This window comes from Ceratotherium simum, chromosome 2, assembly GCF_057802395.1.
Source record: "Ceratotherium simum simum isolate JZ-2026a chromosome 2, ASM5780239v1, whole genome shotgun sequence".
In the NCBI taxonomy this organism is placed as follows: domain Eukaryota; kingdom Metazoa; phylum Chordata; class Mammalia; order Perissodactyla; family Rhinocerotidae; genus Ceratotherium; species Ceratotherium simum.
The window spans coordinates 2000261-2028212 of NC_141901.1; the positions used below are offsets into that span (position 1 = coordinate 2000261).

Consider the following 27952-nt stretch of genomic DNA (forward strand, 5'->3'; position numbering starts at 1 on the left):
CCCCCCATAGCCAATTGAGAGGAAGGCAGGTGGAGGCAGAGATCCACCCACTCTACAGGAAGGGAAACCGAGGGTCAGACAAAGTCAAGTGTCCATCTGGCCACCAACAAGCATCTTAGCTGGGGCAGAGCCAGGACACAAACCCAGCAGCTTTAGGACTGCCTGCCTAAGCCTCCATCCCCAACCTTCTGGACCCAGGCAGTGCACTGGGACTAGATGGGACATCAAATGATGTCTTTTAGGTTTCCTGACAGTGTCTTTGGAAGGAGGGTAGGGAACAAGGGAGTTGGAGAGAGAGAAAGGAAGAGGAAGGGAAAAGGAGGGAAAAGGTCTGAGAGTGAAGGAGCTGAGGGATGCGTAGACTGCGTAGCCAGGCCAGGCAGAGCTCCCAGCTACCCCTTTCTTTGTTCCCTTTCCCCCACCAGCTGGTGCCCCCCTGCCCCGGCCTGATGCCCACTGATGCTCTCCTGCTTTTCCTCGCATCCTAATGAAACCTGCTCCAGGAGGGAATCTGATATAGTCATTGATGCTGGGGGGCAAGTACCTGATAACTGCCCAGTGTTTGCCTCTCTCCTGGATTACAAGCCCCCAGGGGATCAAAGCCTAAAGTAAAAGAGAGGAAGCACTAATGAAATTTCAGCCATCAGACTCCTGGAGAGGAGAGGAATTTGGGAGCAATGGGACCCACCTGTGCCAGAAGAGGCTGCAAATAGCACCTGCTTGCAAGGTCACTGCCGGCTCTGTCTGTGCCTATGGCGGGGGCAGATGTCTGGAGATGCTGCAAAGAGGAGGGAGGCATCCCTGGGATCTGTGCTTTGAACATACTTTTCTTTCCATCCTTCAGGGCTTGGCTCAAATTCCACCTCCTCTGTGAAGCCTTCCCTGATCCTTCCCCACTCTCACAGTTATGCTCTCTCAGGCCCCTGAAGCCTCAAAGCACTTTTCTTGTACTCTCCCTAAGGCATCTTGCATCCTTCGAGCCTTGGCATATTGCTTTTCATTAAAGTGTGAGCTCCTCAAGGGGCAGGGCGACATCTGATTTCCCCGTGCTTCTCCTGCAGCTTCTCCCCCAGGGCTCTGCCCAGAGTCAGGACTCAGTATTGACTGAACGGATTGAGTAGACAGCAGTACACAGCACACATTCCCCTACACAAGGGGGTAAGGACTGGGGTGCTACCAGCAGAAGAGCGAGGGGCAGGCATCCCAGCTGACGCCCAGGTGTGGGGCACTTATCTGTCCCAGACCATTCAGCAGGCACTTAACCGAGTGCTTATGTGCTAGGCACCATGGTGGCTGAACCAGGAGAAGGGGTGGCCTCCTCTCTCAGGAGCAGTCAATCCACTGCTCAGTCTAAACTGGAGAGCAGCGTGTGACACATTAGCCTCCTCCCACTCCAAACCACTCCATGCCTGACAGGAGGCTGGCTTTGCGATTAGACCTGATGGCTCTAGCTCTCTGGCCCCTCTCAGGACCCCTCGCTTCAGTGATAATTTGGAATCTCTGCCCCTCCAATCAAAGTAGAGTTATGATATAATTCTTTTTAAAAATAGTTTTATTGCTATATAATTCACATACCATATATTAATTCTTGTTCTTAATACTATGCCATCTTATAGCATCTTTCTCTCCTTCTAAGTCTGAAAATTCCCATTTGTTCTGTCAACAGTCCTGAGAAACCCAACTGAAGGTCTTGATTCTTTCCGTAAAAAATAAAAGCACCTTTAAGTCTATGTGATCCTATTGTAGTCCTAAATGACCTTCCCTGCTCCCCACTCCATCTCTTTCAGCCAGCTTTATCCCACTCTTTCTCTGAGATGCCAGGAGGCAGGCCTGCCTTCCCTCAAGTTATAGATAGCGTAAGGGAGACTCACAGCTCCGGGCGCTCAGTGTGTCTCCCGAAGCCTCCGCCTGGGCCGCATCGCCTCACTGTATGTCCATGCTCCTGACTCTTCCTCCCAGTTCCCATTCTCCCTCCTCTCCCCAGCAGAGTTGGTGGAAATAAATTTTTAGCTTCTGCTGCTGCAGTGTATCATAGTGCGAAATAAACACGGATGCCCCATCTACCCTGACAACATAATTCATTTACTGCAAAGGGATATAATAACGTCTGTTTATTACAGCAATTAACAGAGCAGCGTTTGCCGGCATGCTTTTCAGAGGCAACCAGAAAAGTGCTTATTCCAGGTGCATAGATTCCGGAAACCATGCAACTTGAGCCAAACTAAAACCAATTAGAGGCTTAGTAAATGGGTCCCAGCTTTCTTAGAAAAATTACCCATCCAGGAGTCAGTTGAGCTGAGGTGGAACCTCAGTGCAGAAGTCCAACACACTCTGATTGCTACTTTACTAGGTTAAGACCTAGACCTGTCTCCAGGATTATGGTCTTGACGACGTGCATGAAATGCTCCCCCCACCCAACCACCCCAGCTGCTGGATTCCAATCTCGCTGACCATCAGAACGTACAGGTGGGGAACATTAGCACCACTGACTCTCAGGGGCACCTTGCCACTGGGGTGGAGGTGGAGACACGGGGAGGACCAGAGGCTTGGCCGAGGAGAAGGGACAGAGAATGAACAGCTCTAAGAAATCCTTCCATTAAACCTTTACTGCCTTCAAGAGTGTCATCAAAATTTAAGATCTCAAGCCCCTGAAAGGAAACACGGCTGTTTGTTGGGGAGGGAAGGAGAGGAACCCTGGAGTCTGCTTTCAAGCCTGGAGAATATATGCTAACTTGCTTTGGGTGTCAGGACTGGACAAAGATATGAAGCCCAATTTCCCCCAGTTCTCTGCTGGAGGAGCAGAGGAAAGGGAAGTACTAGTTTAGATTCCCTAGTGATGGTAAGTGTATCTGATTGCTAATTAACCAAACGTAGCTCTTCATCCCCTTTCAAGGGGCCAGTAGTTGGCTGGTGCCACCAAAACATGCTTCAGGACCAGGTCTGCTTTTCCCAAGGACAGCAGCCCCTCAGATCATATCTGTGTGGGAAGAACTGGTCTCCAGCGGCAGCTCTTTCTTTTTTCTCTGGAGCAGCCTCTCAAGGAGACCAAGGGGCTGGCCCGGTGGCGCAAGCGGTTAAGTGCGCTCTCTCCGCTGCAGCGGCCAGGGGTTCGCCGGTTCAGATCCCGGGCATGCACCGGCGCACCGCTTGGCAAGCCATGCTGTGGTGGCGTCCCATATAAAGTGGAGGAAGATGGGCATGGATGTTAGCCCAGGGCCAGTTTTCCTCAGCAAAAAAAAAGAGGAGGATTGGCAGATGTTAGCTCAGGGCTGATCTTCCTCAAAAAAAAAAAAAAAAGTGAAACTGAGTGCCTAAGCCAGCTAGAAAACCAAAGGCTCAAAAGTGCAGGGGCGGGCCGGCCCCGTGGCTTAGCGGTTGGGTGCGCGTGCTCCGCTGCTGGCGGCCTGGGTTCCGATCCCGGGCGCGCACCGCTGCACCGCTTCTCTGGCCATGCTGAGGCCGAGTCCCACATACAGCAACTAGAAGGATGTGCAGCTATGGCATGCAGCTATCTACTGGGGCTTTGGGGGAAAAAAATAAATAAATAAAATTATATTAAAAAAAAAGTTCAGGGGCAAACCGCTGTCAAACAGTTCCCTTGGTTGAGGGGGGACCCAGTGGATTCCCCTTTCCTCCATCACTTTTCTCTTCTCAGGCCTCTGGGAGAAGGCACTGCATTGAGGGATGAAGGCAGAAGCCAGCCTGGCCTCTCTGGAACAGAGAAAGTCAGAGCTTTGAGCATCATGAACAACAGGATAAAAATAGCAGCGTTGCCATGGCAACGAAGGCTGGGAGAGTCCTGAGGATCTCATCGGGGTCCTGCCATCTCCCCCTCCAGCCTTCCTCGGATGGAACACAGGCATGAGCTGAGGGAGGAGGAAAGGCTGCCCAAGGGAAGGGAGACAGACCAGCAGCCCGCTAGGAAACTCTTGAACTCCACAGCCTGGGGTTCCTGCTGGAGCCTGAGCTGCCCAATTCTGGGGGCTCCTGGCTTTTGGAACGTCTTCCTCCGTACAACCAGCTCCTCCAAGGATGCCCTGGATTACCCGCACACCTCCCCCTCCTAGTGGATGGTCCTGACCTCCTGGGCTCCCCTGTGAATAGCCAAGGTTCCTGTTTCTTCTTCACGGTGTGTGGTTCTGATCCCACAGGAATTTAGAGAAGGGAGCCAGGCGGGACTGGCCACAACCACCCGATACAGTAGGCACCGACCTGAGGGTACGGCCTGGGGTGGAGGGCTCACTAGCCAGATGCCCTGCTCCTAGATTGTGTAGTGACATGGCCTTGGGAAGCGGTTGGTATGGGGAGCAGGGTGACGGTGGTGATGGCTCTCTCTCGCTCTGGCTTCTGTGTTGGGGGCATGGAGCATTCATTCTTTGGGAACAGATGCTGGTTCTTGGTTCTGGTGGTGGTGTTAGCCACATCACGTGCTGGACACAGCAGCCACCTTCAGGTTGGACACCAGGCTTTCTGGACCAGCCAGCAAGAAGCCCACCACACACAGCAGCCAGAGACTTCCTTCTCTGGTGAAAGCCCATCTTCATGGTTGTGAACTGAGTGTCTGTCTCCAAAAGTTCAAGCCACATCTGATACAACATGCCCTTGCGATGCATGCCTTCTTGTGAAGTAGGGAGGAAATGCGTCTTGTCCTCTTACAGAGGCTGGGAGAGAGGAAGCAAGTTGCTGAGGTCAGGAGTCAGCCATGGCAGAGTGCTGGGAAACTGGGGGCTGCCGCTCTCCATCCAAGGCCGGCCATCAGCTCATCCCACCACTAGCACACCCCAGACCACTGGGCAAAATGCACATTCAGTCTGTAGGCAGAGCAGATTGCAGCCTGAGGCACTTCCCCTCGCAAAAGGCAAGCTAATGAGGTGGAGTGGGTCAGTCAGCTTGGAGATGGGCTCACCAGCAGCTGTGCAAAGGGAAGCCGGTGGGTTACATAACTGGGGGCAGGAGCTGGTCCTTGAACTCTCATCTGCAAGGAATGGTGTGTGTGTGTGTGTGTGTGTGTGTGTGTGTGTAAGAGAGAGCATACACAACAGTGGCACCTGTGATAGCTTGGAGACTCACTCCCCTTGGGCCTGGCTGTAGGAAGGAGGGAAGGCAGAAGTGCAGGGCGTCCTGGCTCCCTGGGCAGGAGCGCGGGGGGAGGATTCTAGCAGAAGCTCTGGGTGCCTGGCTTTCCCTCTCACTCCCCCACCATTTATTAGATCTCCCGTGTCACTCCCACACATTTGCTGCATGCCTGGAGCACAGCAGCGGGGGCACAGGAAACCTGCCACCCTTCTGGTTCCACAGCCCTGAGCTCCACTGAGGCTCAACTTCTCGGACCACGGAGCCCTGACTCTGAGGGGACTTAGAGGACATTAGTGCAATCCCCTCTTTATAGCTGAGGAAACTGAGTCTCACACATAGGACATGATTAGCCTAAGGTCACACGGTCCTCAGTGTCCAAGCAGGGCTAGAACCCAGGAGACCTGGTTCCCAGCTCAGTGATCTTTGCACCCCACTATGCTACCTTGAAAATTTCAGTTAGTTAAATTATTGCTCTTTTTTTTCCCCCAAAAATAACAAGCTCCCTATACATTTCTATTGACCCATATGCTACATTCAAAAAGCCCTTCCCTGGGAATGGAGAATGAAATGACATTCTAATAAACAAGACTTCACCCTGAGACAAGAAGCCCCTCAGGGTCCCCTGGGCCAGGGTCCCAGATAGTACTCAAGTCACAAGAGCACCTTCATGTCTCATCATCCCCCACTGAAACAGCCCCCAGCACAAGAGGGGTGATGGGCCCTTTTATAGATGGGGAAACTGAGGCCTGGGGAGGCTAAGGCCTCCTACCCTTCTACAAGGAGGACTCAGTGTTATGCAGCAAGAATGAGAGGCCCAAACCCCTCCTCAGAATCGTCTACTCACGGCCCCCTGCCCCACCTCAAGGTGGAGTCTGGGAGAGAACCATGGAGTGAAGGGGATTAGAAATGGGGCGGGCAAAATTATCCAACCCAACCTCTGGGAAGGAGTGAGACTCAGAGCAAGGCAGGAAACAAGGGGGCCTGACCCCCCACCACCCCAAAGAAACAGGAGGAAGAGAAGCCTGGACTGGACGTCCGAGATCTGGGGTGCATGAGCTGTGGACTTGGGGCTGCTTCTGCCTTTTCGGGTTAAACCTCTCCCTGGGCTCACCCAGGAGCAGAGGTGGGAATAAGTCTCCAGACTGCCTTTTGGGGCGCTGAGAGGAGCAAAGTCCCCATGTTCCTGAGAAGGAAACTGAGGGACAACAGAATGTAGGATGTGTCTGGCTCAAAGCCGCTGCTGCCTCCTACTCTGGCCATTTCAGCCTCAGTGTTGGCCCCGACCTTTGCCCTGGATGAAGGGCCCACTGGCTTGGAGGCCAAGGACAGCTGTCCGCAGGCACCAGCTGGGCCTCCACTCAGAAATACCTTGACATCGGGACCTCTCCCATGTTCCCACAGCAAGGGCTCAAGATATCCAGTATCCCTTGGGAGCCAAGGGCGTTGTCTAGGGGGAGGGAGTGCTCTGAACGTGCTCACTGCCAAACCCCCGCAGCTGACATCCTGCCAAGGCCTGAGGAGTGCAGGGGAAAGCTCTCGTTTGCCACAATATCCCGCATACGTTCTCCACTCTCCTGACCTTTCCTCCAGGGAGCCCGTGTGGTCAGGACATAACACCCAATACCTCTGAGTCTCCGGGGATACAATTTCATCCTCCACCACAGCAGTGACTTCTCTAGGGCTGCGGCCTCGCAGGCCACCGCTAGGGACATGCGTGCCCTCGAGGCGGGCTCTCCGGCCTCTGTATCAAGTTACCCTTGAAAGCTTTTCTGCCCATCTCTTTGCCTCACCCAAGGCCTCTGCTGTCCAAAGGCTGAAGAACCAGGGAGTTTTTCTTCTGTCCCTTGTGACCCCACTGCCCTTTATTGCTGTTTCCTTGAGGGAAGGACTTCTGTTTATAATTCTTTGGCTATAAAAGGAAATAACAGATTGTAGAAGGCTGAGGCTGGGCAGTAGGGGCAAAGGAAGGGGTTGGAGGATGGGAGAAGAGAAATCTTGAGCTGTGCTCTGCCCTCACCAAGAAGACCTGGATCCCAGCAAATCTACCAAAAGCCCAGGAAATGCCCCTGAGCATGGGGTGTGAGCCAGACAGGCAAAGGCTGCCGGGATAGAATGTACCCTTGCTTCTCCCAGGTTCTGGACAAACCGGCAGAGGAGGCCTCCTGCCCTCCCTACCTGCCCAGAGAGGCCCACATTCCAAGGAAAGGGGTGCACAGCCCCTCCGTCTGTCCTGGGGCCCTGACCTCCTCTACCCCGGTCACCATCATCTGTCAGAAAGGTTATTCCGTCCCTGGATGTAGAGGGGATCTGACTTTGTTCCTGTGCGGAACCGTTCCTGTGATGAAGCAGAGGCAGGCTTGCCAAAGCCACAGACGCTGCCTGGTGTCTCTGTCGCTGGCAGTGCTGTCGCATGACCCTCTAGCACCTGAGAGTCCAGGCACAGTGACAGAGGCTAAGTTATATCAAAGCGGGGGCAGGGAGGGAGGAAGGAAGGAAAGAAGGAATGAAATGGTTTTTCGTTTGCTTCCCACCTCCTGGAAGTAAGCTGGGAGTGGGGGCAGAAACTGACCCCAAAGTTTGATGGAGGTGGGGAGATTAGGGAAAAAGTTAAGGAAAGTCCTAGAGGGCCCCTCCCCGCAGAGTTTCCCGTGAAGGCACCACATGCACCACATCTCCCCTCTATGGCTTCTGAGAAGAGAGGGAAGAGGCAGATCTGCAGGAGAGTGGCGAGGGCACGGCTCAGCCCGGGAGCGGGCTCCCTCATCTGGCGCTGGAAGACGTCCCTGAGGAGGGAGTCAGGCCCTGGGGACAGGCCCCCCACATCTGTGCTGCTGCCAGGGAGGCACGGTGGAAGTGAAGGGGTCAGAGAGGCCAGGGCTGGAGGGAAGGCCGCTTTCTGGTATGTGGGGGAGAGGGAGACAGAGCCAGCCGCCTGCCTGAGCTAAGGCGGAGGATGTCTGCCCTGCCTCAGTGTCCCCACTTTACCATCCTCCTCACAACCAGGCTGCCCCCTCAGGCCTCACTCCACCTGGCCCAGGAGGGTGCTGGGAGAGGACAGGAAAGGACTCATCTCTCCCGGGCACACTCCTGCGGGCGCTGCTCTGCAGAGGCTCCTGCCGCAGGTCCTGCGGTCCCAGGAGAGGCTCCATCGTGAGCTTGCAGGGGGCTTGTCTCACAACTCCGCCCAGCCTGCCTGAGGCCTCCCACAGGGGCAGGGCTGTAGGGAGTGTCTCTGGCAGAGCAGCCAGGTTCCTAGCCCAAGGCCGCAGGCCCTCAGGGGAGGAGTTGCCCTGAGCAGAGTCCCTGGAGAACTTGGGCAGGAAAGAAGTTTCACTCCCGGGGCCTCCCCAGGGCTTCTCAGTCTCTAGGAGGTAAACGGCAGGTCCTGGGCTTCCCCAGCTGTGGCTGGGGCCTCTCTCCAGGGAGCTCTTGGGATGGGAAGCTCATGGGCAGGCAGGAGGAGGCCGAGGCACACAGGAGGCTGATGCCCTCAGGTTAGTTAGATCGAGTCAGGCCAAGCTGAGAAGAGCAGCGGCGGATGGAGACTTCCTGCGCCAAGCCTCAGCCAGAAGTGGGCACCCTCAGGCCTAGAGCCTGCTGGGGGCTGAGGAAGGGGCCCTGGTTCTGCTCACACCGCCGTTTCCCGCTCTCTGTGAACTTCCTCCTTCTTCCTCTTCATCTTGCAGAAGCCGTGGAGGCCACAGAAGCAGGCGAAAGTGAACTGGGGCATGCCCTAGGCCGGGCTGGGGGCTGCTCACCAGAGAAAATCTGCAAGGAAGGGCAGGGGAGGAAGAGGGGCGGAGGAAGGCGGGAGAGAGAAGCAAGCTGGGGTTAAGGTTCCCAGAGGCCTTCTCAGGGCCGGCCGAGTCACCGCCACTCCCCAGGCTGCCCGGGCCCTGCTAGACCTCTCACACGAGCTGGGGGACAGGTCACGCCACCAAACAACAGCCTCTTTGAAACCTCAGTGTTTCCTGATCTGTGTGGAGCTGATGTCATTCCTCAGACTGGAGCCTGGGTGAGCCCAGGGTAGGGAAGAGAAAGCCCCGGCAGCTGCCGCCTTTGCTCCCCTCCCGCCCCCTCCACCTCACCTCATCACCACACACCTGTGGTTGGAGAACAGGAAGCAAGCAGCTCGAAATAAGCTCTGGCTTGTGCAACCTTACACCGGTTGGAGGTGGGAGTTTCCATTCCTCCTCTAGGTCACACAGTCTGAGGATCCAAGGCAGGGGCTTGGTGGCCCTTGAAGAAAGTCCCTCATCCCGCACTGCCTCCACCTTGACACCTGGAACCAAGTGGCAGGTCCCTCCTTCCCTGGCAGTCCCATTTGTCTGACACCCTTAGGGAAATCTACGGGAATGCAGGCACTTTGACTGCCAGGGCAGCACAGATCCCCCTCCTCCTGGTGCAGAGAACAGACAGCGGAGTTCTTTCAGCCAACAGGCTATTTTATTGAGCACCTGTGCTGGGCAAAGGGCTAGGGAGGTAAGTACATCAGGGTAAAGATAGAGTTTCTTCCCCGGAACAAAAGCAAGTCTGAGGGAGAGGCTGAGGCTGGATCTGCCCCAGCTGGGCCCATTGTCCCCCACCTCTGGCTGACAAGGCCCTCGGCACAGGAGGCAGGGGTCCCTCTGGTTTCGGTGGCAGTCTGGCTGGGGGCGGGAGGGGGCTTCAGATCAGCTCTCAGTCTGAGCGAGTATCCCTTTGTCCAAACACTCATGTGGGCCTCCCCAGCCTCAGCCACCTGCAGATTTCTCCAGCTCACTTCCCTGCCCTTCTTCAGCCGGGCCTGCCCTGACAGGAGCGGAAGTGCACTCCAGTCACGTCCAGCAGAGCAGCTGGCCAGAGGAGGGCACCCTGCCTGATGGCCAGGCCTGCACCCTGCGCCTGGCTTGAATTGCTTCTCTCTCTAGAAGAAAACTGGGGGCAGCCCAAGCGCTGCGGGGAAGGAGGCAGGGGGCTGTGGAGGAGGGGTCGGGAATGAAGGAAGCGGGAGGTGTGTCTCTGCCCCAGCCCCTCCTGCAACAGAGACTGCATCAGATGTCCCAGGCCCCAAGCGCTAAGCACATCGGCAAAGAGGTTCCACCGTCTTTGAGGACCCTGGCAAGGCCCAGGTGGTGGCTCTGGACAGTTCAAAAGGTCTAGCCGACCTTGCTGCTTTGGACCAACTTCCTTTGTGTTTCTCCGGGCAGAGTAGAGGGCCCAGAAGGCAGGCCCTCAACAAGCAGTGCCCACTGTGCACCCGGGTCCTGTCAGGATTCTCCCCTCCCTCACCCTCTGTGTCCTGGTAATGCAGCTGATGACTGTAATTAATAGGTGCAATGCATTTCCAGCGGCCAGCTGGGTGGGCAGGAGGCCCAGCTTGAGTCAGCATGGGTAGGTAGACCGGTTATTTAATCACCCACTTTCCAGCACCATCCACACACCCACTCTCCTGGAGTATATAGAGAACAGAGAGCAATCTCCAGGATATATATAGACAGAGCCAAGACACAACTACTATATTTCTAGATCTATCTACTGCAGCTATCTCTGGATCCCTCCCATGACAAACCTCGAGAGAGACAGGGATTTAAACTGGGCTTAGGTGGCCTGGGTTCTATTCTTGGCTCTGACGCTGGTGTGCTGTGTCACCCTGGGCAGGTGGCTGTACCTCTCTGGGCCTTCATTTCCTCATTTGAGTATACAGGAGATTAATCAAGCTTTAACACTTAGACCCCAAATCTAAGAGGTTGGAAAGGCAGTCAGAATCCTAGCCTGATCAGAAAGAAGGGAGGGAGACCAGGTGGGTTTCCTCGTAATGAGTAATTGTAATACATACACTTTCTTTGCTAGTGGGATGTATGTCAAGGGTGCTATCAACAAAGCATTCCCATGATTACAGGAAAATGTCCGCGGAGAAGTTGGCAGGTACCACAAAGCTCATCTGGGGAAAGAACTCAAAACTAAAACAAGCCAGGTAAGGAGCTCTGACCATCACTCCCCCCTCCCTCCCCAACCCCAGGTGTAGGGGCAGCTCAGGGTCTCTGGCCCTAGGGTGCACAATCCTCTTCCCTGTCTATCCGACTTCCCCTCCAATGCTGGCTCTTTCTTAAAAACACCAAAATGTACCTTCTGAAGTGACCATTCTTCCCCGGGATCCTTTGGGAAAGATGAGAAAATCCTGACTATTTTGGTCACTGTAGGGAAGTCTGGGGGTGGGGGTAGGGGTAGGAGGAACCAGGACCTACACATCAAAGGAAAGGAGGGTTGAATTAAGCCACTCAAGAGCCGGGCTGGGGGCTGCAACCTGGCTCTCAGAGGCATCCAAAAGCGGGCTGCCTCACTGGGATCCCGCGGTCCTTGTTTCCAAGGGCAGAGAGTATAAGGAGAGCCTGGTTATTCTGCTCAGACCTTTGATCCAAAATGCCCTGGTTGTCTCTCTGCTTCTCCACCAGGGCCTGACGAGGTCTTAACTGCCAGGTGCAAGACTCCAAGCCCTGGTCACACAGGTCTCTGGGCCAGACCCTGAAGTGGGGAGACATGGAGTAGAGAACCCCTTCCCATTTCAGTGTCCTTCCTGCTAGAGGCCCATTCCCGGTCCCCAGAATCCCTCTGCCCCACCAGCAGGTACCCGGGGAGCCCCTCTGCAGGGCTGTGGTCTCTGCTCCTCTCTGCTTTGCCCCCTGCCTCTGTCCCTTCACATTTGGCAGAGTGCTCCAGCACCAGCTGGAGGGCTCCCTGGAGAAGTCAGGTCCTGCTGAACCTCCTCTTGCTGTGTCTACTTGAGGGGAAAGGGGTCCGAATGTTTGAAATGGACAGAGTCCAGGAGTCTCAATGAAGCAAGGGGACCAGCGCCTGGTGCACTCCCACCCATCTGTGTTCGTGATGGAAACTTCCCCTCCTACCCTGCAGCTTTCCCCTCCAACCTCAATTTTCATGCCCGTAGCCCAGGAGGGACTAAGGAATGGAAAAACAGCCCCCAGAAACCCAGAATAGGAAGGAAAGGGAGCTGGATGCTGGACAAACCCCTGCTGTCCCACAGTTGGCAGCATCTGACTGCAAGCTGTTGGCCCTGGTTTCTTCCCCATCCTCCTCTCTGGCCTTTTCACAGCTCAGGTTCCAGATGTCCTGGGGTCTGGGGGCATAGCCCATCCTCTACGCAGCCAGCTTTGTAGGATCAAAGAGCCGCCAACCCACAGAGCATCATCCTAAATCAAGGAGTGTACCCAGCCTCCCTGCTGACCCCTCCCCTTGGCCCTCACCCCCACATCTCCTCTCTATGCCAGACACCTTCCCAGGGTCCTCCAACCCTAGCACCTCCAGCAAAAATGGGGCAGTGGGTCAGAGACCACTTGAACACATGGAAGAACCGAGAGGAAGAAGGGACTCAGAGCAGGCTGGAGACTAAGAGGAGAAAGCCAGGGCTCCAGGCTCGCAGAACACAAGCTCCTAGGTGTCTCAAATTTTGGCAATGTCCTCCATCAAAGTGGGCGGCAGTGGGGGTTGGAAGGGGAGGAAGATGTATTTACAAGTGTTGGGACATGCCAGGAATTCTCTGACAAACAAGAAAGGGATATCGTCCCTCCCGCCCCCATCCCCTCACCTCCCAAAGCAGAAGCAGAGTAGCTTCCAGCAAGGCACCCCCACCTTCACTCTGCCCCACCCCCATCCCAGGTAAAGGGCAAGAGAGAAGTGACCCAGCGAGGGGGGTGCCCTCACACCTCTGCAACAATGCTGAGCCCCCGCCCCGCCCCAGCTCCCCTTAGCACCATGCCTCAGTAATTAAAATATGAATTCACCTTCCCTCCCCGCGCCATTCATCACTGCGAAGGGAAGCAGCTGCGGCTTAGGAGACCGGATTTGGGGGATTAGCTTGGGCAGTGGAGCAGACACACAGGAGAAAAGAAAGGGGGTGAACTGGGTTTTCTCTCCCCACCTCGTCCCTCTCCCTCTCTCTCCTGCTGCCACCGAGCCTCACACCCATCCCTCCCCCCAAAGCCTGGCCTCTGGAGGTTTCTGGGAACTGTAGTCTCGGAGACTGTGTTGATAAACAGGCAGGCCAGGGGTGGGTGGTGGCACAAACTACAGATCCCAGGACTTCTTCCCAGAGTTGGCAGTGGCAGCAAAGCTGGGCACAGGCCTCCAGTCTGGGAGAACCCCGCGTTCTCCTTGGAGATTAACTCCTTCTTGGCCTGCTTGAGACGGAGTTCCAGCCTCTGGCTTACGGAGAGCCCTGGAATCTGGAACTAAGGCCCTCTCTGCCTTTGATGGCTTGCCCAGGCCAGCCCCCCTTGTTTCTTGCTTGCCCACTTGTGGAGAAAGAGGGGAAGCTCCCCCCACCTTTCAAGACTGCAAGGGCAGCCATGCATTTACCAGTGCTTCTGAGGGACTTGGGGGCCCTGGGAGCTGGTGGGGTCAGAACACTAACAGTCTTGAAATGTCTTTATGCCCTGGCTCCAGGGTCTTCCAGGCCTGCTTGGCAGAGGCTGGCCCACCCTAAGAGTCATCAGGAGCATGACAAGGGTTGTCAGCTTGACATGCAGCAGCAGCTAGGAACCCGGCGGTCCAGACTGTCAGTGCCAGAAGGGCCCCCAGAGGTCAAACTTCAGTGCCATCCCCTTCTAAAGATGGGGCAGAGGTTTTTTTGATAGTCTTTGCATTTAGAAAGGAGCACGGTTTTAGCAGTCAAACTCCATTTCCACTAAAAATGGGACAAATACAACCAGAGAGATTCACCTGAATCTCAGCGGTTGTTAAACACGGGCCCACTCTCCCAAGGGAGGCCTTATGCTGGGTATCTCTGAGGACTGTGAAAAAGACAGACTGCACAGACTATTTTAGGTTTCAGCTGTCTGCAGGCAGGGGACAGGATAGACACAGCCCTCTGATCTGTGAATCCTCCGGTAAGAGAGTGCATGAGGCCAGCTCGCCTATTCAATTCAGTTCAACAATTACGTGAAATATATAATTGCCCATCTCCTCTGGCCTGCCCCACTGGCAGGGGCCAAGAGACAAAAGATAGAAAGGAGCTGCAACTTTGTAACCCTAGAAGCACCCCAGGCCCAGGCCCAGCAAGGTGGGACTGTCTCAGGCAAGCTGTGGGCTTGCTCTGCATCCCTGCTTGTGGCAGCTTACTGCAACTTACCCCATCCTACTTTTCTCCAAGTTCACAATTCATTCGACTAACACTCAGCAGCCCCTACTGAGAGCCTTGCCTTGCTGGAGCTTTACTGAGGCATAATCTCTGGATGGTCAGCTGTTCCCTTCCTCCCAGGCCTAGCCCAGTGTGGGACCTTCCCAGCCTACTGTGCATGCAACAGGATTCCTGGGAGAGACCCGGTTGCGGGGGCAGGAAGGGGGCACTGCTCCAACCTGGCTTTCCAATTAGGAGAGGAGGAGCTAAGAGAAGCAAATTAGGTGACTGGATCTCCTCAGGGCGGAGTAGGGAAGAGGATAGGCTCATTCTGAGCTGGGGGCAGCCAGACAAGGAGGGAGGTGGGGGAAGGTGCTAGCTACCTCTGATCTCAGGGCGAGAGAACCGGGAGGACAGGTGAGAAACCCTGACGAATCCTCATCCCTGTTCCTTGCACCATCCAAGCTGGGGCGAGAGGGGAAGTGGCTTGGATCAACCCCAACAAAAACCCAGCTGGCTTGGGCTTTCTCTTTGCTTCTTCTATTGTTTTGATTTTTTACCCCTCTGCTCCTGCTGGAAAAGGAAAACCAGTGATGGACAAAGGGTGATTAGAGTTGGGCCACGGGGCCAAGTGTGGACGTGCATCCAACAGAGACAGAGACCTTCCCCTCATGTGAGAACAGCACTTTCAGTTTTCAGAGTACTTTTCCATGCACTGGCTTGTTGGCTCTCCCAACATCCAGCATGATGTGTTAAGGGCACAGGTTCAAATCCCAGCTCTGCCCCTTACTAGCCATAAGAACTTGGGCCGTTTCTTAGCTCCCTAGTGCCTCAGATTTCCCAGAAGTAAAATGGGATAATAATAGTACCTTTTTCATAGGGTGCTTTCCACGATGAAATGAGTTAGTACAGGGAAGATGGATAGAGCAGGCCTAGTCCGTAGCAGGTACTAGGTAAATATTGGCCAGGGAAATTAAGGGCTCTGAGACATTATAAGTAACTTGCCTTCTGATTCTCAACACCAAATATAGTAATCTCTGATTGTTCAATGGTCTGTCTTAGACAGACTGGGGCTGGAAAGGGAGGGGAGGCGAGGTGCTTCCTCTGGCGCTCCAGCCAGACTGCCTGCCTTATTTCCATCTGTTGGAGTCTTCTAGGATAGCTGGGAGGGAGTGAGGCAGATTTAGATGGGGCGGGGTGGGGGGGTGGTGCCAGTGAGAGTAGATATATGCATGGGGAGCCAGGCAAGATGAATGACACGCAGGAGAGAATAGGGAGATCAGGTCATTCACAGACACAGAAGAAGGGGGGCAAATCCTGGACAGGTAGCAGACCAGGAGCTAGGGGCCTTGGGCTCCAAATTGCAGCCCGTGGTGGGTGGCTGCCTTCCTAGCCTTACTCTGTGGAACCTCCTCTCCCCAAGTGGCCAGACTGAGCTCTCCCATTTCAGCCACTGAGAAGTCCCGAGGTCTCTCTCACACAGAAAAAGGCTGAGGATTCTGAGCTGACCACAGAGTGAGGCTGAGAAGCAGATGCTGTCCTGGAGGCACTGAGCAAAGGCCTGAGTGCTGCGTGGCCCAGTGCCCCTGACTCCAGCCCCCAAATTTCTGAGCACGAGCCAGGCTTCAGTAACTCTGCAAGGGGAAGGAACCGACTCAGAGACCTCAGCACCCCCTGAATGTCTCTTTCCATCCTCAGAGGGACTCTCCCTCTGGACTCACCAGACCAGCCTCTTCATTTCGGAGTGAGGGACCAGGTCGAGAGAGGGGAAGTGACTTGGCCAAGGTCACACAGCTTAGCCCCCCAGACCCCAGGTGACCAGATCCCCTGCATGACCCGACCCCAAGTGGAGCCTCTTTCTGGTGCCCCTTTGTGGCTGGCTCCCAGTCTGGTCCTGTGCGGAGGCGCAGGTGCTGCGGGAGAAGGAGCACGCCCTCACTGTAGCCCATGGCTTTTAGCCCTACATGAGTTTAGAACAGCAATCACATAGGAATGAAAAGCCATAGGCCACAGCAGAGCTGAGGGGGTCCAGCGGCGGGAATCTCAAAAGGACACAGGGAGCTGGGGGTACCTGGGGAGCCCTCACTCCCCTTCCCACTCACCCACGCTGCCTCCTTCAAGGTACTGGGCCTCCCAGGTTACATTCTCTCACTACCCCCCACCACCTGCCCTGGCCCTAGCAGCATTAAAACCATCCCAGTAATGAGTTTCCAGCTCTTGCCCTACAAAGGCCCCACACAATAGGCCTCACTCCGGGGTATGAGGAGGGGTGGCTTCCTGGCCATAAAGGACCTCCTCAAATTCCCTTAATTAGCCTCCAGCCCCCTGCCCAGGTTCCTTAACTACCCTCTCCTCTAGAGAATAAGGCTGATCTTTTCAATGCTACCACTGCCAGTGCCCAGGACTGGCCCCACTTCAGGCTCTCTCCTTACAAAGCTTAACCCTTTCTAATCCAGCCACAGGAAGCAGAAGGCAAAGGAGGGTCTGGGTAAAGGAGAGCAGAGACAAGAGCCTGCCTTTCCTTTAGGGGGTGAACAAGTTTCTTGAACACAGATTGGGGGCTGGCCCACACTTCCTAGACTAGTCCGTGTGGCTACCAACTGTACCCATGGCGTGGTTTAGAGGGGAGTGGGATCTCTGTCTTCAGACCTAGGTGGAAGCAGGGAAGGGCCTGAGCTTGAAACCCCCACCAGCTGAGGGCAGCCAGCTTTGGCGCCATCCCTGGGCGGATGCTGTGGGAGGGGTGCTTGGTGCTCCATCCCTCTCGCTGGCAAAGGCATCTCCAGGCCCAGGGCAAAGAGCTGAGTTGAGGGTAACCAAGGTCTCAGGACCCTGGAAAAGATGTGTTCTAAACACAAGGACTGTCTCCTCGCGCCCTCTCCCGTGGTAGGTCAGTTGTGGGCATGCATTGGCCTGGGAGGAGAGGAGTTCAGGGAAGACCTAGGGGATTCAGACTCCCAAGCCTGGCCTTGATCCCTCTCAGGGACCCCCAACAGGGTGGTAAAAAGCCTTAGGTCCAGATCAGGCCCTGTCTCTGCCAGAGAGCAGCTGCAGCCCCCACCTTGGTTCTCTGTGCAGCCACAGGGGCACTGGCTCTCTGCAGGACCCTGGCTGGAGGGAACTCCTTTAAGTGGGCTTCCCACACTCCCCAACAACAGCACACACGCACACACACACACACACATGCATGCGCACACACACACACACACACCAGTCTTACCCAACTTTAATGGCCAAACTGGACATCCTCCAACTTCCCACCTGAACTCTGGATCACGGGCCCCAGCCCCAGAAGCTTCTGCTTCTCCTTCCCTTCCTCTCCGATGGGCCCCCAAATCCCAGACTCAGGACCCACAAAAAGCCGTGGGCTCCAAGCAGAATGCCCTCGGCCCCTCCCAGAGACACTGGGGCAGGGGCTGGGGTCCAAGGGCCTGCTCACCTGGTCGGCCCAGGGAAGCCCCCTCTCCCTCGACGTCTCCCTCGCAGGCTCCCTCACAGTTCCCGCAGAGCCACTTCCTGCCTTCCAGGCAGCCACTCACTCCTCCACTTACCCCTAGAAGCTCCACGCCCAGCGAGGGCAGGCCTCCTCCCTCTTCCCGCCCACCAGCCCAGGCTGAGCTGTGCCCAGCTTAACTTGACTCACTGGGGCAGGCCTGCCGCCCCTCCCCCCGCCGGGTGGCAGTGGGGGCCACCAGGCGGTGGAGAGGTCAGGTATTCCTTCAACCCTGACTTGGGCCTGGGTAACAAAGGTCTCATTGAGCCTCTGGCTGTCTGGTCGGTGAAGCACAAACCCCTTGTATCTACTCGCTTTTGATCTCACTCCCTCTGAACCAGCCATGTATTACTCACGTCCCCCTGCCGGGCTATTGGTGTGGAGGGGCTGTTTCGTCCCCTCCCTCCCTCCTCATCTCCTTTCTCTCCTTCCTTCCCCTGCTGCTCCCCTCCGGCTTTTTTATGGTTTAATTTTTGGCAGAAGACCTGAGGCGGCACCCTGGAGGCCCCCTCTCCTGCCTGACGGCTCCTCCCCATCTCTGAAGCCCTGGTCCCTCCTCATCCAGACCCCCACTCTGCGTCCCTCCATATCTTCCGCTCCCGCACTTGTCTGTCCTTCTATTTCGAAGATCCCCAGACCAGCTCAGGTCTGGTCTCTCCACCCACCTCTACCTGGTCCTTCCCTCTGATTCCTGGCCACAGGAAGTCACTAGTTGATGGATCCTGGCTTCCTTGGTGTCCGGGCCCTGGGCACATGAAAGGCTCAGTCCTGGACCTGCCTGCCAGCTCCAGTCCACCTGACAAGCCCCAAGTAAGCTCCAGAAGCGGGTAGTCTCTCTCCAAGGTGCTTCTGGGGCCAGAAGGCCTGGGGGATGAAGAGGAAGAACAGCTACCAGGTCTCAGGTAGTAGCCTGTCCAGACCTCCTTGGGACATGGAGGAAGGGGAGGCAGTCAGCTAGGCCTCACCTCCTTTTCTGCTTCCTCCAATCCTGAGAATCTACGTCTAATAAAAGGCCACCACTTGGGGAGAACCCCAAGGACTCACCCTCAAGCCGGGACCATCCCCCTATTCCTGTCTCCTCTGTGGCCACCCCCAAATCTTCTGCAGCTCTGCTGGGGGTGAGAGCTGGGGCCTAGGCAGCTCAAGGAGCTGTATATAAAGGCCACCCCACAGAGCCACTGGTATGTTCTCTCTCTGGCTTCCCTGGCCCTGTCCCCTAGGACAAGCTGCTCCAGGAGAGACAGTCACCTTTGAGGTCTGAGCTCTCCCCAGAAATGCCAGCAGATGCTAAGAATTCACACGGTAACCCCTCCAGAGAGCCCTGCCAGTTCCCCGGTGCCTTCTACCTGTGGCCTCCTCCAGAGCCTCCAGCCTCCCTGGCCCTCAGGTACTCCCATTCAGCTGAGCAGAGGATTTGGGAAACTTCTGCCCCGACAGAGGCCCCATTCTTCCTGCTGCTCGTTCTCATTGTCCCTCATGACTCCACACATTCTTGGGCCTCTACTGAGAAGTGGAGCCAGCCACCGGCCCTTCCCGCCTGCTCTTGTTGTCAGCACAGCCTGGGCCCTGCCACTGCTTGTGGCAGGAGCTGGGAGAGGGAGGCAGGGGGATAACCAGGAGGGAGTAAAAGGAGGTGGGAGAGGAAGCAGAGGAAGGGAGGAGACAGGACTGGGAGAGGCAGAGGGCCTGGGAGAGGCAGAGGGCCTGGGAGAGACAGAATGGAGACGCTGAGAGAAATTATGGGAGAAGAGGAAAGGAGGTGATAGCAGATAGAAGTGTAGGAGAAGTTATATAGGAGAAAAGGGAAGGGGAGAAAGGGAAAGGAACTAATATTTTATTAAGTGAAAACTATGTGTCATGCTAGGCACTTGTTAATTATAATTGTTCAGTAACGCAAACACTATTATTAGTACTCCCATTTGGTAGATGAGAAAACTGAGGCTTACAGAGGCCGGGGGCTTGGGGGGGTGCGTTTTTGCTCTTAGAAAAGAGGGCAGGAGAAGCCTGAGAGAGAGAAAGGAGAGAGCCTGAAAAGGAAGAATGCTGACAGCCCCAAGAGTGGAGGGAGAAGCGCAAACAAGCAGAACAGGAGGAAGTGGAAGGAAGAGGAGGAGGGAGAGGGCGAGTGGAGGGGACATGAGGCCTCCCTGACCTCCTGCCATCCCCTCAGGGCTGGCTGCCTCACTAGAGAGCAGACACTGAAGGGCCCCATGGGTGTGCCCTCCCCTCTCCAGTAGTAAGTCCTTTAACTGGCCCAGCTTGGAAACTGAAGTCTGTTTCACTGGGGAACAGGCTGCAGCAACTCCCTTTTCAGGGACCCCCAGTCCTACCGCTCCCTTCGAGGGCACACAGTCACCCTGAGCCTCAGCCTACAACTGGCACTGGGGTTGGAGAGGGCTCTAGCAGAGGAGAAGCCAGATGGGGGGCACTCCTTGGCAAAGAGAGGAGTGGGGATGGGGCTAGTGAGCTGTTCACCCTCCGTGGGAGACAAAGCCACAGAGGAAGGGGCGAGGGGTGCAGACTGGGCTCAGCTCAAGAAAGGATGGAAGAAGAACTAGAATTGCTCCAAAAGGAGCCAGAGGAAGTCACTAGAGGAAGTCAAACACAGGGTGCACAATCACTTCTCAGACCCACTGCCAGGCACACAGTAGGTGCTCAATAATGGCATGTTAATGTAGAAGGGATTCTTGTACCTGGAAGATACATCAAACCTAAGGTCCCATCAACTCCAAGATTTCATGCATCTACATTGGAGCCATCTTCTCCCGTCAGAGCTCTTCAGAGACTGTACTTTTTTGGATGGGCTTGGAGCCCAGGAGCCCTGCCTCTTTGCCCATGGTGGCAGGAAATCGGGACATTAGGAGGATACCAAGTAGGAGGCACTCACTCTCACTACCCTCCACACTCTAACTTAGAGGAGACTAAACTTGAAGCATATCACATTATTCTAAGGATGTTGGCTGAATGATATAGGTCTGCATTTGTTGAATGAATGAATGAATGAATGGCTGATGAAGCTTGGAAACAAAGGCAAGAGATCCAGGTTCTCCCATATTTCAGGCTTAGTGTGTGCCTGGAGCTCCCTCATGCCAGTACTCTCTGGGAAGAGGGTGCCTGTGCTGGAGCTGGGTGGGGGTGGAGGTAGGGAACAGACACATCCTGGCATCTGACCCCACCCACCATGGGGTCGGGGGAGGCACTGCTGAAACTTCAGAGGACGCACAGGCATTTGATTTTGCTGCCTCTGCCCCAAACAGGCCTCCAGATTTGGAGTTGCAATTGGGATGGTGTGGGTACAGTCCCTGGCCCAGAGCTGACCCAGGAGACTAGTTCCAGATGGACCTGGCAGTCTCCCATCTTTTGTCCTCCAGACCTGACCCACACCAGCGTTGTGCCTGCTACCAAGAACAGGATGATCGCCCTATTTCTGGACCCCTAGGTAGCCTTTCCCACGGCTCAAACCCTTGCTGCTCCCCAGCTCCATCTCTACTCCAAAGCAAGATCAGCTCAGGTTCCCTCCTCACTGGCTTGGGAGCCCTTCAGTGGGGAGGGTGCTGCTCCACTGAGCAAGAAGGAAGAGAGAGGTCAGGCATGGCTTCTTTTCCCCAAGGGCTTTCTCTAGTTGTCTCGGGAGCCTCGGTTCTGAGCCTTCCCAGGCAAATAGAGGGAGCTCCCAGCCTGGCAGGGTCCCTGGGCTCTTGGAGACCTGGCACAACAGCCTCAGGCAGTCAGGGCTGAGAGAGACCAGGGAAAGGAGAGAGCAAAGGCAGAAGCCAAGGGGGTCTCTACAGCCTTTCACTTCCAGCTCCTGCATCTGATGGCTACCAAGCTCCAGGGCTGGGCTGTGGGAGGGAGAAGAATACAGGAACGTGCTTGTGTCACCAGAACCCAGCCACCCCAAGCATAGGCCCTGGGCCACAGTTTTGCCTCTCAGAGCAGTCAAGCTGTTAAAGAAAAATACAATAATGGGTCATTGGCAAACTCACACGCATTTCAACCTGAGCAATCATGAATTTCAAAATGTTCCAACTTCTGCCCAGGCCCTATTCCTCCCCCACTCCTTTCCTCCCATGCCCTCTCAACCCACATAGGAACGGTGCCCCCATCTAAAGAATGACACAGCTGGGCGCCCGCAGGCCCTGTGGAGTACCTCTCAGAGGAGGAGGCAGGCAGAGATAAAGGGTGGGGAGAGGTCTGCAGGGGCAGCCACTCACTTAGCAGACATGCACTGAGCTCGTACAATGGGACAGGCCCTGTGCTAGGCACTGGGGACAGTGCTCAATAAGGCACAGCCACCAAGCAGGCAGTCCAGTGGGAGGACAGGCCAGATGTGTGTGATGGCATTCAGAGCAGTCCTACCACCTAACCCCTGGTCTCCCCCACCACCCAGAGCCTGCATGCTGCCTTCTCGGGGGTTAAACTGAACTTGGCCCTTATTTGAGGGTCCCTCCTTCCTCTTCATGCCTTTAGGAGAGTGGCCTCAGCTGGATATTCTCTCGTGTGTATGTGTGTGTGTGTGTGTATGTGTGTGAGCGGGCACGTGTGTGTGTAAGAGAGAGCTTTCTCTTTCTTCTGTCACAGGCCCCGATGGGGCAATGGGGAGCTGGAATTGAGTGACAGAGAGAAAAGCTGTTCCCAGCCCCCAGTCTTAGCTGTGGCCTCCTGGAAGACATAAGCAGGGTTTTCAGGCCCACCAACACTGCCCCTCAAGGGGGCTTCTTAGAGGACAATCAATTCAGAACTCTCTGATCCTGAGGCTCCCATCCCAGCCTCAGAAGAGCTGAATTTCCCTCTAAAGTTAGCCTTCTTAAAGCTTAAGTTGGGCCAGGCTGTTCCCTGGCAGATGAAGGTACACTGAAAACCCACCAGGAAAGAGGAAAATCGAAGCTGAGTAAGAATTCGCTAATAAGGGTTGAGGAAGGAGGGCAGGACACTAATGCTCCCAAAGGAAGGCTGTAGACGGTAGGTCAGGAAGGGAGGGCTCTCCCTTGGGCCCCCAGGCGCCCTCTCCTGACCGGTTTGGTAGAGGCAGGGGTGGGGGGCCAGTGGGGTTCCCTGGAGGCGCCCTGTCACAGACCCTTTCTCAGGAAAGGGAGCAGCTAACCTCTCCAGACTGCCTCACCGGCCCCACCAGGGCCAGGTTCCAGCTCCTCTTGGGTGTGCAAGGGCCCTCGAATTCAGGAGAGAGGTGGGAGGAGGACCCAGGGCCAAGAGTTGGTTTTGCCCAAGGAAATGCCTCCTCCCAGCCTTCCAAGCGGGGTCTCCTGAGGATCTCTGGCCCAGGGGTTCCGGACACCTCTGCTTTTCCCTTCTTAGTGCCAAACAAGTGCACAGGTGTCACAACGTCCTGATCCCTGCCTCACCTATAGCCCCTCCCCCGTCCCACCCCATACCCTGGGGTAAAGGAAACCGGGGAGCCACCCACAGCGGGTCTCTCCCAGCCGGAGCCAGGGCTCTAGCTCCCTCTCATACTCCCCACGGAATCCCACCAGCTGCAAAAACCTTTAAAAGGAACAAAGGCAATGGGGGCGGGGTAGGGGCTTCCCTTTGGCCGACCTGGGGCGGCGGTTGACGCAGCCCGCGGCCGGTCAGCGCCGGCTTGCAGGTGAGCGCCTGGACCCGCATCCTGGAGTCCGCCCATGCCTCAAGGACCCCTCACCGCTCAGCCAAACCTCCCGGCGAAGAGGCGAGTCCTCCTCAGCCGCTCCCGGCCCCTCAACCCGGCCGAGGGGTCCCGGGCTCGCAGCACTTTCTGCCTATTTGTTTTCGCTCTGTACTCACAGTTCGGGTGCTAAACCGTCTCCGCTCTCGCACTCACTTCCTTTGTCTCTCTCTCGCTCTCTCTCCCTCTCCAATCTCTCTCTGTCTTCCCTCCTTGTCTGATTCTCTGCTGTAGCTTCCAGTGGAGAGAAATAATTATTCTTCTCAATGGGTTCGCACGGGGCGCGCGCGCGCGCGTGCACACACACACACACACACACCGCCGTGGTACCCAATCAATGCACAAATCTTCGGGGTCCCTTTAACCTCTGCGGATGACTCCGGGAGTTAATTATGAAGCCTATTTCGGCGCAGCATAAATATGCATTAAGGTATGAAATGACAGCCGATGCACTGAACTTCAGGGAATTGGCATTTAGACAGACTTCGTCTCGCCGCCCTCCATTCCCTCCGTGGCCCCACCAGCCACCTCCACAGCCTCGCGCCTTCCGCCAGCTCGCAGTGGCCATCGCGAGCTCCTAGCCAGGTGTCAGGGGGCCGCACAGCAGCGTCGGCGCCGGGCCCGGAGACCCCCTAGGGCGCCCCCCGCGATCGGGGCAGACCCTCAGCGGGCGCTGCCACTTCCACCCGCCCGCCGGCCCGGCCCAGGCTGCCTCGGCCCCCGCACGGTGCCTGTCTCTGAACAAACTCCGAGCTCAGTCCTTTGAGGAGCCGGCGAGGGCGGGACGGCTACCTGCCCGTACGCCCGAGTTCCGGGCAGAGCGAGAAAGACCGGGGACGCGATTCGACTACCATTCCAGCAAAGCCACCTGGCGCCTTGGGGTCCCGCCGCCCTGGCGGGTCCCGGCCCGCACACGCATGCACGCATTTGCACACGCGCGCGCATACAGACACTCCCGCGCGCGCTCACGCCCGCACACACTCAGGGTTATAACAAAGGAAGAGGGTCAGCGCTGCCTTACTTTTCTTTCTCTTCTCTCTTTTGCAGACCCCAAACCCCGGGGCCGGCGTGCCGGGCCCACCCAGCCCTCCGCGCCCCCCGACGGCAGCGGCGGCCGGCATTCCGGAGCAGCGCGTCGGAGCGGCAACTTCGCGCCCGGGAGCCCGCGCCTCGCAGCCTGGCGGGCGGGAGACAAAAGCTGCGGCGCCGCCGGAGGCCGCGCGGCCAAGGTGTGCTCGCTAATTGTCAGGAAATGTGTGTGTGCACGCCGGGAGCCCGCAGGGGCGGGGAGGGGGCGGCCGGCGGGAGGGGGAGAGAAGAAAAGGAGACCCACCCCCCCAGGCCCCGCCACTCGCCAGCGCCGGGCACCAGAACCGGGATTAGAGAATAAATTATCTGCTCCCCTCTCATTGGGCTGTGGCTGAGGACGCCGTCGGCGGCGCCGGGCTGGGAGCTCGCCCGGCTCTTTGCATTCACCGCACAGCTCCTGCTCGCCTCGCTTTGTAGGGGCCGAGAGCCTGGGGCCTTGGCTCCAAACACCAGAGGACACCAGCCGGCTGGCCGCGCCGCCCTCCCCTGCCGCCTGGCTCAGCCTGACCCCTCTCCCCTCCCAATTCTGGCTGGTGTCTTGGGGACGAAGAGTCTGGAAAAAGCAGCCCAGAGAATGGAGATCTCAGAGTTCCTCCTTTCGCTCTCGTTCCCCATCTCCCTCCCCCAAGAAAGAGAAAGGCGAGGGCAGCTGGGGTCAGTCACCTGAGCCAAGCCCACCGCAGTCAGAGAGGATCTCTTTGGTGACCAAGACCCCTCCCTTGGGGCTGTCTCCTGCCCTCCACACAGCAGCAGTGACAACAAGGAGATGGCACTAAGGCTCTTTGCTTTCTCCTCTCTCCAGCCTCATCAGCTCCAGCCTAATCTTGTTCTTCATTTCCTGGGCCTTCCCTTGGTCCACTTGGGAAGACAGCTCATTAACTGCCTGCAAAGGAAATGCCCTCTGGTTCAAAGCAGCTCCCTGCCAAGAATTCATTCGTTCATTCATTCATTCATGCAGCAGACAATATGCAGGACCACCTCTGTGCCATGACATGGGCTAGGCACCAGGAATACAAAGGGAAAAGATTCAGATGAGACAGTCATGTAAAAAAAAATAGAATTATAGCTGTGTGAAGGGTGCTATACCAAGGCACAGGCAAACCCACAGGCAGGAGTGACTAACTTCAGCCATTCATTCAACAAATAATTGAGCATGTCTTAACTGCCAGGTTCTGTGCTGGGCATTGGGGATACACAGGTGAACCAGTGGGCTTGGTGCCCACTCCCCTGGAGTGCACAGTTGGTGGACAAGATGGGCACTGACTGGTGTGATATGAACTAATCAGGAGACAGCAAATAGCAGGGCCTCTTAATCTACTCTGGGAAGCCCTGAAAGTCTTCTCTGAGGAAATAAGATCTAAGTGGAGGCTTAAAGGATGGAAAAGACATAGCTCAGGGAAGAGGGGATGGGGAAGGGCAAGGGAAGAGTTCTGGGCAGAAGGAACTTGTAGAAAGGCCCTTGAGCTGCTAGTAACTGGCTTTAGAAGCCAAGTAAATGCCCAACGTGCAGAGAGGGAGGTGGGCCTGCAAAGGCTCAGGCCCTATAGGCTAATGTTTTGAAAGAGGTTCACTTGTATGTTGCTATCTCTCATTCTAGGCCAACCCCACACCCTACCCCCATTTTACTTCTAGTTGCTGTTGCAACTCGATCACCTCTGTGCCTGCTGAAGACAACTCTAAAATAAAGAACATAGATGATGCCATCCCTGCTTCAATGTAGCCCTTCCCAGCAGCTTGTACCACTCTGTTTACTTGGTCATTCAGTGACCCTTGGCCCTTACGTGGGGGAGCTGTCCATAGGACTGGCCTAGACTGCTTTCTGTGTGCTGGCATTGTATGCCTTCCAAGCACTTCTGCATTTATGATCCCTAGATTCTCACAACAGTCCTTTGAGTGAAGTTTATCTCCATCGGACAGCTGGGGAAACTGAGAGTCAGAAAGGAGGAGTTTCCTGCCTAGTGCCACATACAAATTCTGCGTCCAAGCAGAGTTTGTGGCTCCCTGCCTTCTCTCTACTAGACTTCAGGTATTTGCCGCCTCCTCAGCTCGTAGGTGAGCCCTGCCAAGGGAGGGGCGAAGCGATCCCCGACCTCTCTGAGAGCCTTCAGCACCTAGGACAGGGCCCTGCACACCTAGGATCTCGAGCCAACCCTGCTGAGTGGCTGTGGTGGAAGGGAAGGAAATGATTGAACGGCAGATTGGGAATATGTTATAGCAGAAATTGCATGGGCTTCCGGTTTACACATACCTCGATGGGAATTGCCACGGTTAGTAACACACTCTGTGCACTTCACTTAGCCTTTCTGGGCCACGGTTCCCTTATCTTCCAAAAGGGATTCACGGTACCCACCTGAGAATGCTATTGTGAAGATTAAGTGAAGTTATATATGTGTGGAATATCTATGGAAAAATACATTGATAACAGCAGTTTCTGCTGGAAAGGGGATCTGAGTGGATGGGGCACAGGAGTCAATAGAAAAACTCACTTCTCATGGTTTACCCTCTCGTAGTTGTGATGTTGTACCGTGTGCATGTGTTACCTGTCCAAAACTAGTAATGAAATATTTTAATGAGACAATATGTGAAGCAGCATAACAATAGCAATAAAACAGGCACTCCATACACATCTCTTGAGCTGAATTGAGTTTTGCAGTTTGAAACACAAGGAGGTGGTATCAAGGAAAGTCGGAGTCCCTTCAGAAAGTGACGCCACCCTGTGTACAGGCAAAGGAGAAGATGTCTAACCAGGTGAGATACTTTCCAATCCTGCAGAAATTCTGCAGTTCAAATCTTCAGTCACAGAGGGAAACAGCATCCCAGCAGAGCAGGCTCATTGTTCTATCGAGAGGCCAAATCCCTGGAAGTAACTAGAGAGGGATGGGGATGGAGCAGGGGTGATGGGGAGGAAAGGCCATGGGGTCTGGGCAGCCCCTCAGCAGGCCCTATTCTGTCCAGACAGGACAGGGCAGGAAGGCCTCCAGGGCCTGCTTCCTTAGTGTTGCTCTTCCAAGGTGTAGTGAGCGAGCCACCTGCCAGTGCCCTGTGGCCCCCGTGGAAAGCCGAGAGCAGTAGATACAGAGCCCAAGGAGGGGAGTGGGCTTTCTCCTGTTACCCTCCAGGTACTGAGGTCCCAGACCGGACAGGGAGACCATTCATCGGCCAGCACAAAGAGACATTTTCTCAGCCACACAGAGACCAGGCCAGGTCACCTGACACACTGGGGCATAACATCAGTGGGAACTTTAGAGGCTTCTTAAAAGCAATCTTCGGACTCACATCTAACGGTATTGGGGGAGGGGTTGGGACAGGAAGGAAGCACTTTATGGGAGATTCTGGGGAGGAAAAGACAGAGATGGTGGCCCCAGCCTCAGTGAAACAAAGAGGAGGGCAAGCAGGATCAGAAAGGCTAGAAAAATAAGAGTCAAAAGAAATGGAAATCATTTATTCTGGAGGGGCAGCAGCTAAGGGAGAAAAGGAAGGATGGTCAAAGGCCCAGGGCTGGAATGGCCATCTTTCAGTC

At 55.7% G+C, this 27952-nt stretch overlaps 1 protein-coding gene across 1 annotated transcript; it reads right to left on the minus strand.

The window, feature by feature from the left end:
* Window positions 1-1987: 1987 nt before the first annotated feature.
* BLACAT1 (BLACAT1 overlapping LEMD1 locus) lies at window positions 1988-18072 on the minus strand. Its single transcript, XM_087437154.1, has 2 exons — window positions 17628-18072; window positions 1988-8844 (listed from the first exon to the last, which is right to left on the minus strand). The coding sequence occupies exon 2, from the start codon at window positions 8804-8806 to the stop codon at window positions 8705-8707; it is 102 nt and encodes a 33-aa protein (XP_087293280.1). The 5' UTR covers window positions 8807-8844; window positions 17628-18072; the 3' UTR covers window positions 1988-8704.
* Between the last annotated feature and the right edge of the window lie 9880 nt (window positions 18073-27952).

Coding starts and splice junctions, on each gene's coding strand:
- BLACAT1 (XM_087437154.1), bottom strand. CDS start 8,806: ATGCCCCAGTTCACTTTCGCCTGCTTCTGTGGCCTCCACGGCTTCTGC.